General features: G+C 39.0%; 1 protein-coding gene across 13 annotated transcripts in view; it reads right to left on the reverse strand.

Annotated features, from left to right (window-relative positions):
• Positions 1 to 417: 417 nt before the first annotated feature.
• LOC117956612 (sodium bicarbonate cotransporter 3-like) overlaps positions 418 to 16137 on the reverse strand; it is a 43044-nt gene continuing 27324 nt past the window's right edge. For 8 of the 13 annotated variants that reach the window (XM_034891756.1, XM_034891765.1, XM_034891764.1 and 5 more), the window contains 18 exons: positions 15624 to 15711; positions 15302 to 15448; positions 14806 to 14912; positions 13037 to 13211; positions 11856 to 11989; positions 11448 to 11693; positions 10016 to 10121; positions 9560 to 9721; positions 8538 to 8651; positions 8148 to 8309; positions 7417 to 7668; positions 7155 to 7223; positions 6716 to 6889; positions 5417 to 5554; positions 4642 to 4766; positions 3555 to 3671; positions 2180 to 2909; positions 418 to 2148 (listed from right to left, as the gene is read on the reverse strand). In XM_034891756.1, the coding sequence (XP_034747647.1) occupies positions 2828 to 2909; positions 3555 to 3671; positions 4642 to 4766; positions 5417 to 5554; positions 6716 to 6889; positions 7155 to 7223; positions 7417 to 7668; positions 8148 to 8309; positions 8538 to 8651; positions 9560 to 9721; positions 10016 to 10121; positions 11448 to 11693; positions 11856 to 11989; positions 13037 to 13211; positions 14806 to 14912; positions 15302 to 15448; positions 15624 to 15711 (2398 nt within the window). In that variant the 3' untranslated portion in view covers positions 418 to 2148; positions 2180 to 2827. Of the gene's footprint in view, positions 2149 to 2179; positions 2910 to 3554; positions 3672 to 4180; positions 4230 to 4641; positions 4767 to 5416; positions 5555 to 6715; positions 6890 to 7154; positions 7224 to 7416; positions 7669 to 8147; positions 8310 to 8537; positions 8652 to 9559; positions 9722 to 10015; positions 10122 to 11447; positions 11694 to 11855; positions 11990 to 13036; positions 13212 to 14805; positions 14913 to 15301; positions 15449 to 15623; positions 15712 to 16137 lie in introns of all 13 variants that reach the window. The other 5 variants (XM_034891754.1, XM_034891762.1, XM_034891760.1 and 2 more) reach the window with 5 other exon arrangements.

Below are 16137 nucleotides of genomic sequence, written 5' to 3' on the forward strand. Positions count from 1 at the left end.
TGATATCTCAATCAACACTGGATTTTTTTCTAGAGCAAAATACCAATATCACTATTTAAAAGTTTAAAAGATCTGATAACGAAAACTAAGATTATTTAAAACTATATAAGAACTCCTTTATAACTGTGAACAAGATTTTTTGAGCAGAGCATTTTACAGTGGGAAAACAAACCTTTAACATTTTATCTTTGGCATTTTTTTTTATTTCAGTGTATCATTACGAAAATGATATATCTGTGATAACCTAAACTAGACTTGTGCCTCGCTAATAAGCTGTAAGTAATTATACACAAGTTGGAGCAACAAAAGAAAGTGCCAAGATATACTTCTTTTTCAGAAAACTACAGTCAAGACTTAAGTATGAGCATCATCTCCCGTACAGCTGCCAGTGTGGTTTGAAATAAAGACAGAAGAAAATCACCATGTATTCACTTTTATTGCTTTGCACCAATAGGTCATCATTCAAGCTAAACACAGAATGCTATGTGCTTTATTGATGTTTGACTACGTGATGGAGTGTAAAATATTCACACTTTCGTTCTTTACATGGTTGACTCACCTCTTTAAGCTAATAAATATATCTATGTTGAAACTAATGTCATGTGAAAATAGGTTATTTTTTCATCAAAATAAACAATATTGTTAAATTATAAGGTTGGTGGATGTTCACTTTATTGTGATGATTCCACTGATCGACAACTTACACATTTTATAGCAAATGGTCCATATGTGTAAGGAAATAACTTGGGGAATACTTGACACTGAATTAAAATTTAAGCTTTGTAGAAAATAGTTGGTTGGCAAAATATCACCAAATGGATGGTTGGATGTTGACGGTACAATATATTTGACATTCACTGATCATTAAAAAAACAGTACCTCAATATCAATGAAAGAACTTTTAAATGTGAGCAGATACAAGAGCTGTGACAGTAGAACACAAACGAACAAACACACCCACACAGTATTAAGAGTAACAATTGTAAATGGAAGATGAATCGAGTTACATCGTTACAGTCGGTGGCTGAGGCTACGACGTTAACACAGACGTGGAATAATACTACAACAGACATAAATCAGCAAATGAGTCGTGTACTACTTTACTCCTGTATAGTATTGCTGGTCCATCTTTGGCATTTATGTGCCATTACGCGTGTTCCTGTATATCTGTTCTGAACACTTAAATTATCAGCACAACACTTTCACATAAAGAGCTTGGACAAGGCACGTAAGCTCTTGCCTGTATATTCACTGTAGCTACACACAGACAGAGCCGATGAAACAGACCGAAAACATTTCACCAATAACTCTGTGCCAGGATATTAGCTAGGTTCAATGAGTCCATACATCGCACAGTATGAAATACTTATTGCTAAAACAGGACCACACTTTAGCAAAACAAGAACAACTTAATAGAATATAATAATTTTTACATTTACTGTAGAAATATTTTGCATAAAATGACTTGCAACGCTAAACATACCGAATTATCTTTACACCATACAGACATACACACTATTACAAACAACAACAACAACACCAACACCAACACAGACCGTATAAAAACTGGTGCATCTAACCGGGCCATAAATTAGTTTTTTTGTACGTTGCAACTTACTCTATTTTATGATTTACAACACTTATTAAAATAGTGGTGATGCCAGAGATGAAAGGACATACAGTTTAGTGGACAGCTAATTATCACTGCCTTGTGACAAGAAATCTCACCACAGTCAGAAATCATTCACTAATCCTGAGTTGTTTAACTGACATTTGAACAACCGCTCTATAGATACAGTGGGTGTAGAAGTAACCTTTTTATGAACACACTATGTTCCATTTTTAGGTAAGAAACTAAACTGGCAAAGTGCTTACTGTACAGTACAGACTTCGTATAACCTCTGAAGTAGTCTTTTCTAAATGTTTTAAATTAAAATAACGCACTAAACAAACATACATACATACATACATATTGATATTTAAGATAAGATCAAATACAAAATAAAACATTGAGGCTTACAGTGAAAACAACTGACCAACTTATGAGCAGCAATATCAATACTGAGTGTTCCCCTGCAGATAGCAGAGAGAATTCATAAGCAGATTCTACAAAGATATATGTAGTAGTGTGGTGTAGTAGTAGTAGTACTACTACTACTACTACTACTACTACTACTACTATCTACTGTATCTGAATGCACCTCTGTTTTGGTTTTTTGTGTCATTTATGGTGCCATACAAATTATGAAATCAGCTGGCACTGACAGTACCTGAATGGCTTTAATCAAATAAGTTTTGAAGCTGGTGTAGTTAGGCCAGTTTAGCCAACCTAAAATACATGAAAACAAACAAAGTGCAGGGCAACTCATGGTGTTTGAGCTACAAAAGGACATAAAATGTCCAGTACTGTGATCAGATAAAAAATAACAGTAATATTAAAACACACAATCCAAGATCCTCACCGGTGAGGCCCCTTCCTTTGGCATCCGTGGTTTTAATGCGTGACACATTGCAATATTGAGAGAGTTCCTAAACAGAGAGCGTTGGTGGGCAGTAACAGCAGAAATCCTTCATTCCTCTGAGATGTGCGCTCTACAGTGCATCGTGGCAGCCATTTGTACACATGCTGCACGCTTCAGGACTTGTGAAGAGTGGAGTAGGACTCACAGCCCTGGGGGAGCTCGCCTGCTGCCCCAAAGAAGGGAACTTTGCGGGCAGGTTGTGCTGCTCCAGTTCTATGCCCCCTTTACCACTATGATGGTGCTCGTCAGCAGGGTAAAGTGTTGTGTGGGGGAAGGTATTAAGAGGGGAGGAGGGCCTTGGTTTATCACAGGAAGGATTCGCTAGTAGAACCCCCTCCTGGTGTTTCTGGGCTGACGTCGACTCTAACGCAGGCCACCTTCTCCTGGCTGTTATGAAAAGATAAAGAAGGCACACACAAGATTAGCACTTGTCATAATTTATGCTGGTAATGTGGATGGGGAGCAACTGCAAGTGTGAGATTTTGTCTGGAGGAGTGATAGTGCTCAATTACCAGTGCTCCTAGAACAGGATTTTACCACCTACAGTACACACTGTTGATGTCGGGGCTCATATGAAGACTGTTAAAATACGCAGCTCCAATTTGCAATTACAGATTAAATATCAACTTGCGTTAAGGTTTGTATTGATTTCCTGGTTAAGTTAAAAAGTATTCTTGCCAACATACTCAAATGAACAGCTTAAAGAGCTAAATGAGACTGTCACACTCAAGAAGACAGAATTTTCTACGGATTTTTGAATTCTTCTTTAAATATCACACTGATGTTTATGCTGTACAGATGAGGCAAATCTGTGATTTTGGGCTATATAAATAATATTGAATTAATCTGATCTACCTTCCAGGCAGCAATAAGCTTCCGTTTATTTCATTAAAATATGAAAATAACCTTGCAGAGTCATTCAATTCAGTAGTCCCTAACAGAGTAAATTAGTTTTAGTCAACATTATATCATCCTAATAAAGTGATGCAGTTGGGAGGGGCTCTGGCAAACTCCAGGAGATGGCATAGCTACCTTTCACTACGCTTCACAGGTGGGACACATGACTCTGCACTCGAGTTCACGGCTGTCCATGCTGCGGTTTTGTCCATTTCATCAGAGATATTTACAACCAAGGGGTCAGAATCAGAACTACATGCCAAAATGCACACACACACACGCACAAAGAGAAGACAGGCATGTAGACATCAAATCAGCGAGAGTGGTTCAGTGCAGGACAGTTCAAACAAGCAGACACGAACATGCATATAGTTAAAAAAAAGATTAAAACAAATTAAAAGCACAAAATGACTGACCAGACAGGCCACACACAGCATGTTCCATGTTAGCATGTATCAAGAAATCTGGGGCTTTTGCCTCAGAGGAAAAAATTGATTGTGTACACATTAGTTAGTTAGACAATGATAGGATTATTTCAACATGACAAACGAACAAACACAGACTGTATTACCCTCAAAATAATAATAAAAGGAACACAAGAACACACAAAGCACTGTGTTTTAAAGCCAGTGTTTCTCTTTTTTAAATAGCAGAGGACCGACAGTTTTTGGCCATGCGCCAACTGTCTGAGTATCAGTGAGGAAGGTTAGAACGCAGCCATGTGGGTCAGATGTTTTACATCAGACACACAACCCTGCTACCTCTTCTTCCATTGGGAGGCTGTGGGTCACTAGTCCTATTCTGTATGATCTGTTCAAGATGGACATAATAACACACAGCTAACTACCAGTGTCAGGATTACCATTACACGTTGTACATAACATCATGATGAATCAGAAAACGTGCTTACAGTTCCAGGTTATTTTTTACTTTGGTCTACATTTTTCCTTTAGGTTTCCAGATTGCTCTTCAGCCGTTAAGGCATTTTATATATAGATTAGGAAATTCTTCGGGGAACTATTTACATTAGGTGTGGTCTGTAAAGCTTCAGACATCATAAAAATGCATTTAGCTGCCTCATAAAAGTCAGACCATAAAAAAGAAAACAGAAAAAGAATAAAAAAAGAATACACTTGATGCCTCCCTAAACAGTTGAAATAAAATTCTGCTTTTTACCCCAGAACTGGGTATCAAAGTGTGCTTTATGGGCTGCACCACTCACCTCCCTGAAAGTGCTTTCACCGGGATTTTGAGCCGGTCCAAACCGTCAAAGCTGTCCTTCAGTGCCAACGTCTCCTCTTCGTCCAGTCTGGTCTCTTCTTCCTGATTGAAAACAGCATTGGAGGCCTAAATCACAAAATAGCCGTGACTGCAGTGAGGCAGCTAAAATCCTGGTATGGGGTAACTTTCATTTTCATATCTTCTAATTCATGCCGTTTTTTACTCTTTAGGTTGGGTTTTATGAGATTACATGGCTTTATGTTCACACATAGTAAAATACGCTGCTATGAGTCTCCTCTAGTTATGCATTAAAAAGGTCATGTTTCCTTCTCCTTTACTTAGTAATGGTTGCATGGCCTTTATACATCTAAAGCAGTGGTTCCCAAACTGGGGGGCTCACATTTATAACAGGGGGAGGGGCTGCTAACAAGGCAAGGCTTAACGATATTTGTATCTACAAAAGAGGGGCCCTGACAGAAACCACTGCTTTATAGTGTCCAGAGTACATATATCTCTGGGCCATTGCAGCACATATTTATGTGGTTGTAATATAATCATATTTTTGTCAATTCAGTGCAATAGGTACTACAATATTGTTGAACATGTACTGATCAAGCACACAAATACATAAGGCACAAAGCTAATTACAGCAATATTGGTGTATTGTGAGTATGAATATTTAGCAAAAACTAAACTTCTCTTATCCTTCTGCTTTAATTACAGTTTCACTTAATTTCACTACAAAAAACAAGTCAATAACATGAGATGAGTTTTACCAGCTTTTCTCGTTCTTTCTTCTTTTTGTCGTCCTCTTTCTTCTTCTTGCTTTCTGGTATCAAGTCATCCAACCAGCTCAGCTCTCTCTTTGTGAAGAAAAAGTCTAGGAGCTTTCGGATAAAGACCAGTGCCAGAACCTGGGGACACGTAGACAAGGGATTTATAATCACAAATTCAACATCACAAATTATAAATAAAATATTAAAAAAATGGAATACAACTAAAATTACCGCCTTGCGGTTGTATTCGTCCGTTGTTCCTCAAATAAACTATAGCCGTGTTCCAATCCCATACTATATACTGTATACAGTATGTATACGTAAGTTTGTTTTTTTGCAGTTAGTACACAATTTACATCAATGTCTGTCCATACTTACATAATGTGTAGTGAAGACTTTTAGGACTTTGAATTCAATATAAAGGTATTAAGTGTATTTTTTGATGAAACGTAAACTGCACACACATCTTCAACCCAGTAGCAAAGAACAGGGTACTCCCAGGATTCTTTAAGTTACATTTAAGACTTTTTAAAGACTTTTAAGACCCTGTGGGTACCCTGAAAGATGATTTATACAATTGTGACATTTTGTCATAATTAACGTATGAATTATTGAGTTAAGGCCAAAAAAGCTTGAGCTTTAACCTCCAAAATCTACTCAGTTCATTTCTGAGTCAGAGTTGACATTCGTGCCCAATTTGAAGAAATTCCCTCCAGGAGTTCCTGAGATATCGTGTTCACAAGAATGAAAAGGACTGACGAACAATGCATAAACACATCTAATACACTGAGAAAACATCAATTATGTATCATACTGATTTTAGAAATTTACACACTTCTGTGTTGTTAAAGTTTGTAGTTGTAGGTCTTTAAGCTATAGTGCAAAGTTTATATCTTCCCCATGAGAATTCTAAGTAATGGCAACAACACTGTGTTGCATCCACATATTGCAAGCCCTCCGTGATCTCGCACCACCCCCACACAGTTGCTAGTAGTTAAAAGGAAGACAGGGAGGAATATAGTAATTATCTTCACTCGAGATTTTGCGCGCAAAAGTCCCACTATACCATTTTGTAAACATAGCCATTCTGAGAAATACAGAGAGTTTTGTGGTTTTGCGATAGGCTTAGTTAACTTTGTAACTCATTTGGCTATGGCTTAATGTGACAGACGTTCATTAATATGAAAAAGATGCACACCATAGCTTTAAATTGGTGAGGGGAATCTGTATCTTTAACTTAACATGTAGATGTGAAGTGACTAAATGTGTGACAGTCTTTGACAGGTTTGAGGTCATTACCATCATGGGGAACACAACAGCTGCGGAAGAGGCCTTGATGACCCAGAGCAGCACCAAACAGGTGAGCTGCACCAGGGTGAAGATATGGACCTTCCACAGCGGCACATAGCGCAGATAGATCAGATCAGGCTGGTGCTTGGAAGGCATGCCAAACAGCTTGATTCTGTCAAAGAACTACAAAGAAAATGAGCGGCTCGATGAGGGAGATAAGAAATGCTAATGAAAAAGGCCGGAAAAGCAAGAGGTGGCGAGGTAAAGAGAAAATTCTATACATATTTCAGAAGAGGGAATACATTTAACAAAAGCTTTTAAGGAATCTGAATAATCAAATGTTTGGATTACACAGGGATAAAAATGTATCTTCACAGTCAGCTTATGACTGCTGTTGTGTTCAGAAAAAGGCATATTTGATTCAAAGACTAGCAGACTAGAGTCTTACTTGAATGCCTTTGAGGGAAGAGACACCCATGTAGAGAAATACTCCATATAGGACTGGCATAGGAATGAACTGTAAAGAGCACAAAGCATAACCCCAGTGTAAATGATTCAACTGTAGTTCAGGACAAAAACAGATCACGGAACATGACATTTAGTGAAAACACACGCTTAAGACATGACCACTTTAACCTGTTTGTTACTAAGATGAACTTCTTATTTTGGACAAATCAAAAGAAGATGCCAGTATTATTGCGGAATCTCACCTTGAGCACCGATGTCATGAAAACAGAACAACCCATGAGGACAAAGATCATGAACCCGGTGACCCGCTGCTCTCTGATGCCCAAAAACTTGGGCTGCTCTCCTGGCGCGGAGCAGCCAGACTCCACCTTCAAGCTGTTAACGTGGGAGATGGAGAGGACGGTGGCAGCCACAAACCACGGCAGGCCCATAATGGAGCACACGCCAAGCATTACTGCTACTATAAGCAAATCCAGGTGATAGCCACAGCCTTTCTGTAAGAAAAAAAACAGGGAGGCAGCAAGTGAGTTGGAGAGCCAGAGGGTTAGTTTCTGCAAATGTGTTAAGTTATAATTGTATTTTGCTCATCCATACTTAGAATACTAAGTTTCAAATTTTTGTTCTATAAATTTTCAAGGTGAATTGAACCCAGAGGCATAAAAATACCCAAGAAAAAGGTGAAGGAGATTATAGTTGAAGCGTTTCTGTGAGATGAGAAGGACAGAAGAGAGAAATCTGTTGTCTTCAACAATAACGACGTATGATAGAAAGGACAAGAGATGAATGAGAGCTAAAGAGTAATAGAAAGGTGTAAAGGGAGCAAAGAAGGGAGAGTTCAGATAGAAAATGCTGGAGGAGGTACAAAAAAGTTAAATAAAAATAAAATGAAAAAAGAAAAGACTATCTGGGATACTGTAACTGCAGTAACTCTATGGATACAACACTGCCAAAAGTAAACCTCCAAAGGTATAACCTGGAGCTTGTGCTCCTTGCGGTTGATGATGACTGCAGTGATCTGCTGGTCCATAAAGATGAGGATGGTGCACAGCAGGGCAGGAAGTGCTGCCACCAGCAGTGTCCACCAGGGATTTTCTCCCAACGGGTCCATCAGCCAGCCTCTGTTCTTTGAAGTTGGCTGCAGGGAATAGTCAGGGGTGGGCTGCATTTAGTATATTAGGCATAACATTATTATTTTGAAAATAGCTGATGATGTAAACATTAATCCTATTTTTTATAAAAAGGTACTGCATTTAGAACTTTGCTGACATAAGAATGTCCTTACAGAGGAAATAATTATGTGCAACATCACTTTGTCCTTTGAAAAATCAAGCATAAAGATAGACATGCTGGAATAGATACCTACCTCAAAGTGGTCAGGGACGTTAAGTTTTGGAGAGGGGATCCCCATTAGATAGTCCACCAACACCATGACCATGATGGTTATAAACACAGCAAAGTCGCTGATAGTGGACCGCACCTGCCAAACACACAAGCAACACAGTTGTTGTTTTTTACTTATTAATAATTGCAGCTAAGCATGCATGCTATTTTCAGCAACAAAAAACAACATTCATGTTAACAGTAAAAGTATGACAATTCAGACCAGCGCCTGCCTGCACAGAAAAAACCTGAATGAACCTGCACAGGCTAGCTGGGACTGTGCGGGAGGATGCGAGAAGATCTTTTCTTTCTATACACAAAACTGATATTGCATACTAGTGACTGACACGATTTAAACATGTACATAGCGTGAGAAGCTTTAAAGCTTTAGTGCGTAACCTTCTGATAATATTGAACGTCCGTTACATTCAAGCCATTGCCAGATGAGTTGCTACAAAGCTAATCAAGACTATCAGCTCCACACAACTCCCTCTGTCTTTCTCAGTATGGCTATGTTCAGAAGACTGTGTTGTCCGGTGACTTTTGCGCGCAGAAACTCAAGTGAAGATAATTACCTCTTCTCGAAAAGTCCATCACGTTTTTTCAATCCTCCGTGTCCTCCTTGGCTACTATCAACTGCGTGGAGGAGGGGTGGGGCCGGTGCGCGATCACGGAAGGCTCGTATCATGTGGACGCGCCAACAGTTTTGTTGTCATTACTTAGAATTCCTCATAGGGGCGACAGAAACTACGCACTTTAGCTTTAAGCTAGAACTAAACACTATTGCATGCACAGATATATATATATATATATATATATATATATATATATATATATATATATATATATATATGTAGAAACCCTGTTCAAATGTGAGTTTTGTTTGTTTTTTGAATTTTAACCAGTGATATAAAATGGTATTATACTTTGAAGCTCAAATCCATGTTTGTGGTGTTAAGAGTAGTATAACAAGAGTGCACATAACAAATCTAGCAAACATCTCACCCTGGTGGGAAAATATCTGTCTGTCTTGAATTGCTTAAAAAAGGAAGACAGAAAGAAGGTGGTGAAGAAGAGGATGATGGACCAAAAGAGAACATCAGGGATGTAGGGTCCATGATGACCGCAGGCAGGACCCACAAACTCCCCATGGAGTGTTGTACACATCTAGAGAAAAAAAAAAGATGGTATTAGGTTAGTAATGTAATACAAAATTTTGATAAGCTGTTCCAGTACGGACATCAGTATTGGTTGCAGATTTTTGGCAGGCTAATCCTAGCTCCAGTAGTGGTTGCAGATGTTGCATTAGTCTTATGTGTCTGACTTAATCTGTATGTAAAAAATAAATTAAAAAATAAATGCAGAAATGTGCCTAATGATGTCTGTTTGCTCAACACATCCTAGACATGCGAGTGTGGATTCTTACACATTACACTGGAGATCACTGTGTGCTGGTCTCACCGAAACATTGAGTTTGCTCCATTGGATAGAGTCTGGGCTGTACCCTGTTCGGTTCCACTCCTGCATGAGCTGATCTGAGGCATTGACTGGTGGAGAGCACTGACACCTGGGGACAAGACAACAAATGCTGAGCAAAGTTTGATGCGTATCTTGAGGTCAAAAAGAGTATTGCTCTTATATTGTATGGCTAGTTACTATTGTGTTATTTTGCAAGATAGTAATTTTCCTTTTAGCTCTAAGGGAAGTCATGTACTGGGAATAGATCAAACCCCTACAATTACAGTTTTCAGCAACAAGAGCAGTGTGTTCATAATGGGATACTATTTATCTGCATATTACACTACTTTATGTAAACCTTTGGCACTTAGGATGACATCCTGACCTCAAGACTGCATTAGAAAAGTGACATGTTAGCTTTAATCCTGAAACTGTAGAAACTACACACTGGTCTAAAAAACAAAAATAATTTAATAGACACAATGCATTACTAAAAGTAATAAATATTCATGATTAATTATTAGTGTGCCAAACAAATGACATATTTAATAGACCCCAACCGATAAAGGATTTTAAAAAATCCAGCAAAACATAAAAAAACATAAACAGATTTCACTAACATTAGTAACTTGTATTGTATTGTAGTTAAAGTCCTTTGAATAAAAATACAATAACAAAACAAAAGAAAATCTGTGTTGCCAATAGGGACATTGCAGAGTACCCTCTGGTGGACAAACTATGCTACACTATGATTTATTTGTCATTGTAAATGCTTCTGATGAATGACATTTGTTTTCATTTTTCTAAATCAGGAAATGCCCAATATCGGCCCGCCGATATATTATATTTAACATACATTCCTAATACCTACACTTTTATACAGGCAGTAATTTGAACAACTAAAGAACTGTACACAAATATTGTAATTGACCAATGTATGAACGCATACTAATACTAGGAGGTTGACAGTGGCAAGCTCTGCCCCACTGCACAAAAATTTCCCTTAGGATAAATAAAGTTAAATCTTATCTAATAATATATTCTAAGTTTCATAGTTTATTCCACTAACTCTTTAAAGCTTTAGTGCTTAACTTTTTGATGCCAATGAATGTCCGTTACATTCAAGCCATTGCCAAATGAGTTGCTACAAAGCTAATTAAGACTATCAGCGTCACACAACTCTCTCTGTATTTATCGTTATGGATATGTTAAGAAGATTGTGGCGTCGGGTGACTTTCCCGCACAGAAACTCAAGTGAAGATAATTACGTCTTATGAAGAGTCCATGTTTTTTAATCCTCCGTGGTGGCTACCATGGTGGCTACTAACAATAGTGTTGGGAGGGGTGGGGGGCGCGTGTGTGATCACTTAAGGCTGTATCATGTGGACGTGCAGACAGTGTTGTTGCTTAAAGCAACTGAAATCTCACTACTCACGAATACAGGGTAAGATTGTCCAAGTTGTTGTGCATGTTGACAGGGTAGTGTTCTCCCAGGTGAAAGAGCTTCTCTAGAGCTTCGTAGATGAAGATGATGCAGATGAGCGAAGCAAAGGCCTCCTCTGTGAATCGGGTTATGTAGCAGACCAGGGAGCTGGCATCTGTGGCCACCAGGACTAGACACAGGAAGGCTGTCCACAGGCCAATGCTGGTCCGCAGCGACAGGTAGGACAGGCCGTAGTCACTGGGAAAGAAAGACAAAGGGGACATGGAGGAGAATGGATACAGGTAAAAACATGTACATTAGAGCCATGTAGACTTTTGGAATCCATACTATGCAGACTATTTAGTCTCATCAGTTTTGTGACTAAGTATCATGTCACTGCAAAAGCATGCTTGAACGTACGTGCAGAACTTGAAGAGGATCTTCTCAAACACTAAAACTGGGCCTGTGCTGCCAAGAATAGTGAGGGGCTGGCCTGCGAAGAGGGAGTATGCCACTCCTGTCAGTGATGCCCCAAACAGAGACTCTATGGCACTCTGTAGACACATAGGAGAGGGAGGGAGTGAGGGAGTGAGAAAGGGAGGATGTGGGAGGTGAAACCACCCAAAGGAGGATAGAGTGGGAAAGACTGAAGGAGAAAAGAGAGAGGTGAAGAAGAGACCCACAACCAAAACACAGAGAGTTTTGATTAAACAGACATTTTTGGCTGACAGGCTAGACAAACTGTTAATGTTTCCACCCTGCTGATTTGTCCAAAGTCATATCTGTGTGTAGCGCTCGCCTGCTGAGTTTACTCAGACACATCACACACAGCAGCACACAGTCTGTGCCTATGCCAACAGTCCCTGTCCTAGTAAGGACATCTGGGCAAAAAGGAGAGAGAGAGAGAGAGAGAGAGAGAGAGAGAGAGAGAGAGAGAGAGAGAGAGAGAGAGAGAGAGAGAGAGAGAGAGAGAGAGAGAGAGAGAGAGAGAGAGAGAGAGAGAGAGAGAGAGAGAGAGAGAGAGAGAGAGAGAGAGAGAGAGAGAGAGACTATACATATTTCAGTGTGATAACAGATTATTGCATGGGAGGCAGCATAATCATGATATCCTATTTTGAACACTGAATAAAGACCGCACAGTGAAATGTATCCTCCTATATGAGTATGTAATAGCACAGTGAAGTAGGTAAAAAAAAATGGTGACTTTGCATCTATCTGCATTTTACCCCTACGTCATGGACTGTCATTGCGTACATACACATGCGTTTAACATGTTAAATGGCATGTTGTGAGAAAGCATTTGTGCTGCACAGTTGTTGAGGAAACATATTTAGTTATTTTAAATGAGATGACTTCTTTAATTTACCTTTAGGGATTCTGGCAGGCTTGAGGTTTTACTGTCACAACACCATACATTTTAAGTGCCTGCACAAGACACTAAATTAAATGATATACTCACATATGCTAGCCAAATTGTTCTAGGTTCTGCATACCTCATTTGGTACAACATGGCACTTAGACAACCTGGGGTAGGGGTTTGATTTCTTACTGGGTTCATGAAAAGCAGTATTGACTTTTAAGTGGCAAGCCTTCAGACTCACTATGTTGCCTTTTGTTGCCTCCCCAAGCAGACCTCCAAATGTGATGACAGGGGACATGCAGGCGCAGTAGAGGAACAGGACAGAGGCTAGACACTGCAGACTGAGGGAGTCTTTGATGTCGCTCCAGTAAAATGGCAACTTCCGCTTCACGTCCAGGACCAGACCTCCAAATATCCTGCAAGAGGGGAGAGGCAGTTTTTTCCCCACCTTTATTCATTCGAGGGTGGTTTAAACAGAGAGCAATGCTCTCATTTTCAGAAACACCCTGAGCACATTCACACAGTTACACATTCACACCTTTTAATTAATTTTCTAGTAGGACACACAATAATATGATATAAAAACATAAATTGATTAATAATAACTTAACTTAATTTAAACGCTATTAATATGAGGCAGGCCATCTATCAATTCCTCTGAGATTATTTAAGAAATCCAATAAAATAAAAGTAAATAATGTAGGCAACTGTGCTTAGTGAACAATAAAAATCGTAAAAGTTTGCATCCATTTAACCAAAGTAGTTCTGCTGGTCTCTTATCACTAACACCCTGTAAAATGCCATTCTTGTTATGTGTTTATTAAACACAATCTTCCTGTTGCTCTTATAATAGTTGGCATTTTTTTAAATGCATTGATTCTTAATTCAATGTGATTCAAACCGTAATTTAACAACCATGATTATTTACTAGGTGTTGAGGCCATTTTACACAGTTAATTGGTAAGAGTGTTTGCTTGAACACTAATTACATTGGAGAGGGCATTAACACTGCCGAGTGATGAAGCTTGTGAATATGCATATTTTTTATATCTCACCTAAAAACCTAGATAGCACCGGAATCTCGCTGCTTACTTTGACTTTGAGGGATTTAATTTCCCACCTTGTATTTCTTCCTGTCTTTCCTCTGACACCTGTCCAATTGCTCTGCTGTGAGGTCTTTCATTTTCTTTCACCCCCGACACCTCTGGAATAACCTCAATCGGCTGCTTCCACAACCCCTGCTGTCTCTTCTGTGCAGCCCCGGTTTCTGATAGCTTTCCTTACATTAACCTCTTATACTACCCTACATTCCTCTGACCCCCAGAACTCCCTCTTGCATGAGCCTTTTATAGTAGCAGTGAAAAGCAGAGTAAATCTGTAAATAATACAGTGCCTTTGCAACGGATGTGTATGTGTGCATAGTGTGTGAGGTTTCAAATAAACACATTCTCTCTCTTGCTGTGTGGCCTGGGCTCCAGAGACCCAGCCTGGTTATTCATAAATGTCAGCATCTGAGTTCACAGAGTACAGTAGATGTATCTGCTAAATCACATAGTTGAGTTTATACAATTTTACATACTATACATTTAAAAAAATATTGCAAAAGCTTTTACTAAACAATGGCTTGCTGATCACATCCAGTGAAAAAACTTTTGATAATGTCTTTTTATATATCTCATCTTGATTTCAGAGCGTTTAACTATTGTAACCACATATAAGTCTCTGTAACAAATCAAGATAAAATGAGGTCTTTAATCTCTTAGATGAGTTTTCTTCTGCAGCTCTTGTTAACAAAAAGCACTTGTGTCAACACAATCAACATGATTTATAAAATATGCCTACTTGTGCTTATAAAGTTGTGAATTCAACTGGGACACACTTCAATTATCAAATACTTCTTTATCAACATATTTGCTAAAACTAAGTGATATTATTAGAGGTTCCTGGAGTGAGTATGCTCTAATAATCATTTGAACTCAATGGTGTGCCAAGAAAAGGTGCTAAACTCACCTCCCAGTCCTCTGCAGCTCAGGCCCTGCGTTGTGGTCCTCATCCTTTTCCAGCTCTCCAGCTGGAGACACATTGCCGTTGGGTTGGGACGGTCTCTTCCTCTTCATCTGCAGGTCAAAGGATTTAAATACAACATAGTTGCATGCATATAAATTGCTTTTCTGTCATGATGCTTTAAATCCATAGTGGGGCCCTCTCAGTGTGATTGGAAGTAAAGAGTGATTTCAAGAGACACACATATCGAGAAGTCAATATAAACATTACAGTTTGTGAGACCAGACTAAAATACAGTAAGGTCTAGTGTGTAGTACGTTAGCATGCTGGTTATCAGTTAGTCTGCAGCTGGTTAATGATCTCTGCACCAGTACCTCCCCAGCAAATTTGTTAATGTCTGTTGTACATGGCATTTCATATTCATGTTGGTAAGACAAACACCTTTGTCTGCATTATTCTCTAAGTACACATAAAACAATCTTTGACGGTGAGAATCTCTAACCTGAGATGGGACATTCTTGGGGGGCTCAATCCGGATTGTGGGGTCCCATTCTCCAGGAGGCAGGACAGTCACTTGATCAAGGAACTCGTCTATCCCCGAGAGGAGATCCGTTCTGTCTTTGGCCTTGTATGCCACATCATGGAAAATCTACATAATGATTATTAGGAGTTATTAAATGTCTCTGCAATAAATAAAATGCCATCCCAACATGCGTCTTACATTCAAAACAACCCCAAACTGAACAGATAATATTTTGATACAGTGTTATAACTTGTCGAAACTGAAATAAGTCACAAAAATGATCTAGCGGTGTTTCTCTCACCTCATCTGTCATTAGTGTGGCCATGGATCTGCCAATCTCATGGTACTGGGGCCCTTTGCCATGGGGACCCAAAAGCAGGAAAAGAAACCTTTGAACAAGACAAATTGGTTGTGATGGCGCAGTGGATATGACGCATCCCTTTTGGTGTGGGAGATCCGTGTTCGAGTCCCACATAGTTGCTCCAGAGGCATGCAACCTCTGACATATATAGCAATTGTAAGTCGCTTTGGATAAATAATAAGCCTCAAATAATCATGAATGCACCTTGAATTACACTGACCTCAATTCTAATCACAACAGTACATATTCACTTAAATCGTAACATGTGGATTTTTCTTGTCAACAGTTGAATCATCAATCAACATTCATTTTTTCTCACTAAATTGCATTGTGGGTATCCTTGAGGATAATAAACACATTAAGTATGCATTCCCTTCAATCCAATCCACTTTATTTATATAGCACGATTTTAACAAACACAAGGTTTCCAAAGTGCTGCACAAAATGATAATAC

This window comes from Etheostoma cragini, chromosome 14 (assembly GCF_013103735.1).
Source record: "Etheostoma cragini isolate CJK2018 chromosome 14, CSU_Ecrag_1.0, whole genome shotgun sequence".
Classification (NCBI taxonomy): Eukaryota; Metazoa; Chordata; class Actinopteri; order Perciformes; family Percidae; genus Etheostoma; species Etheostoma cragini.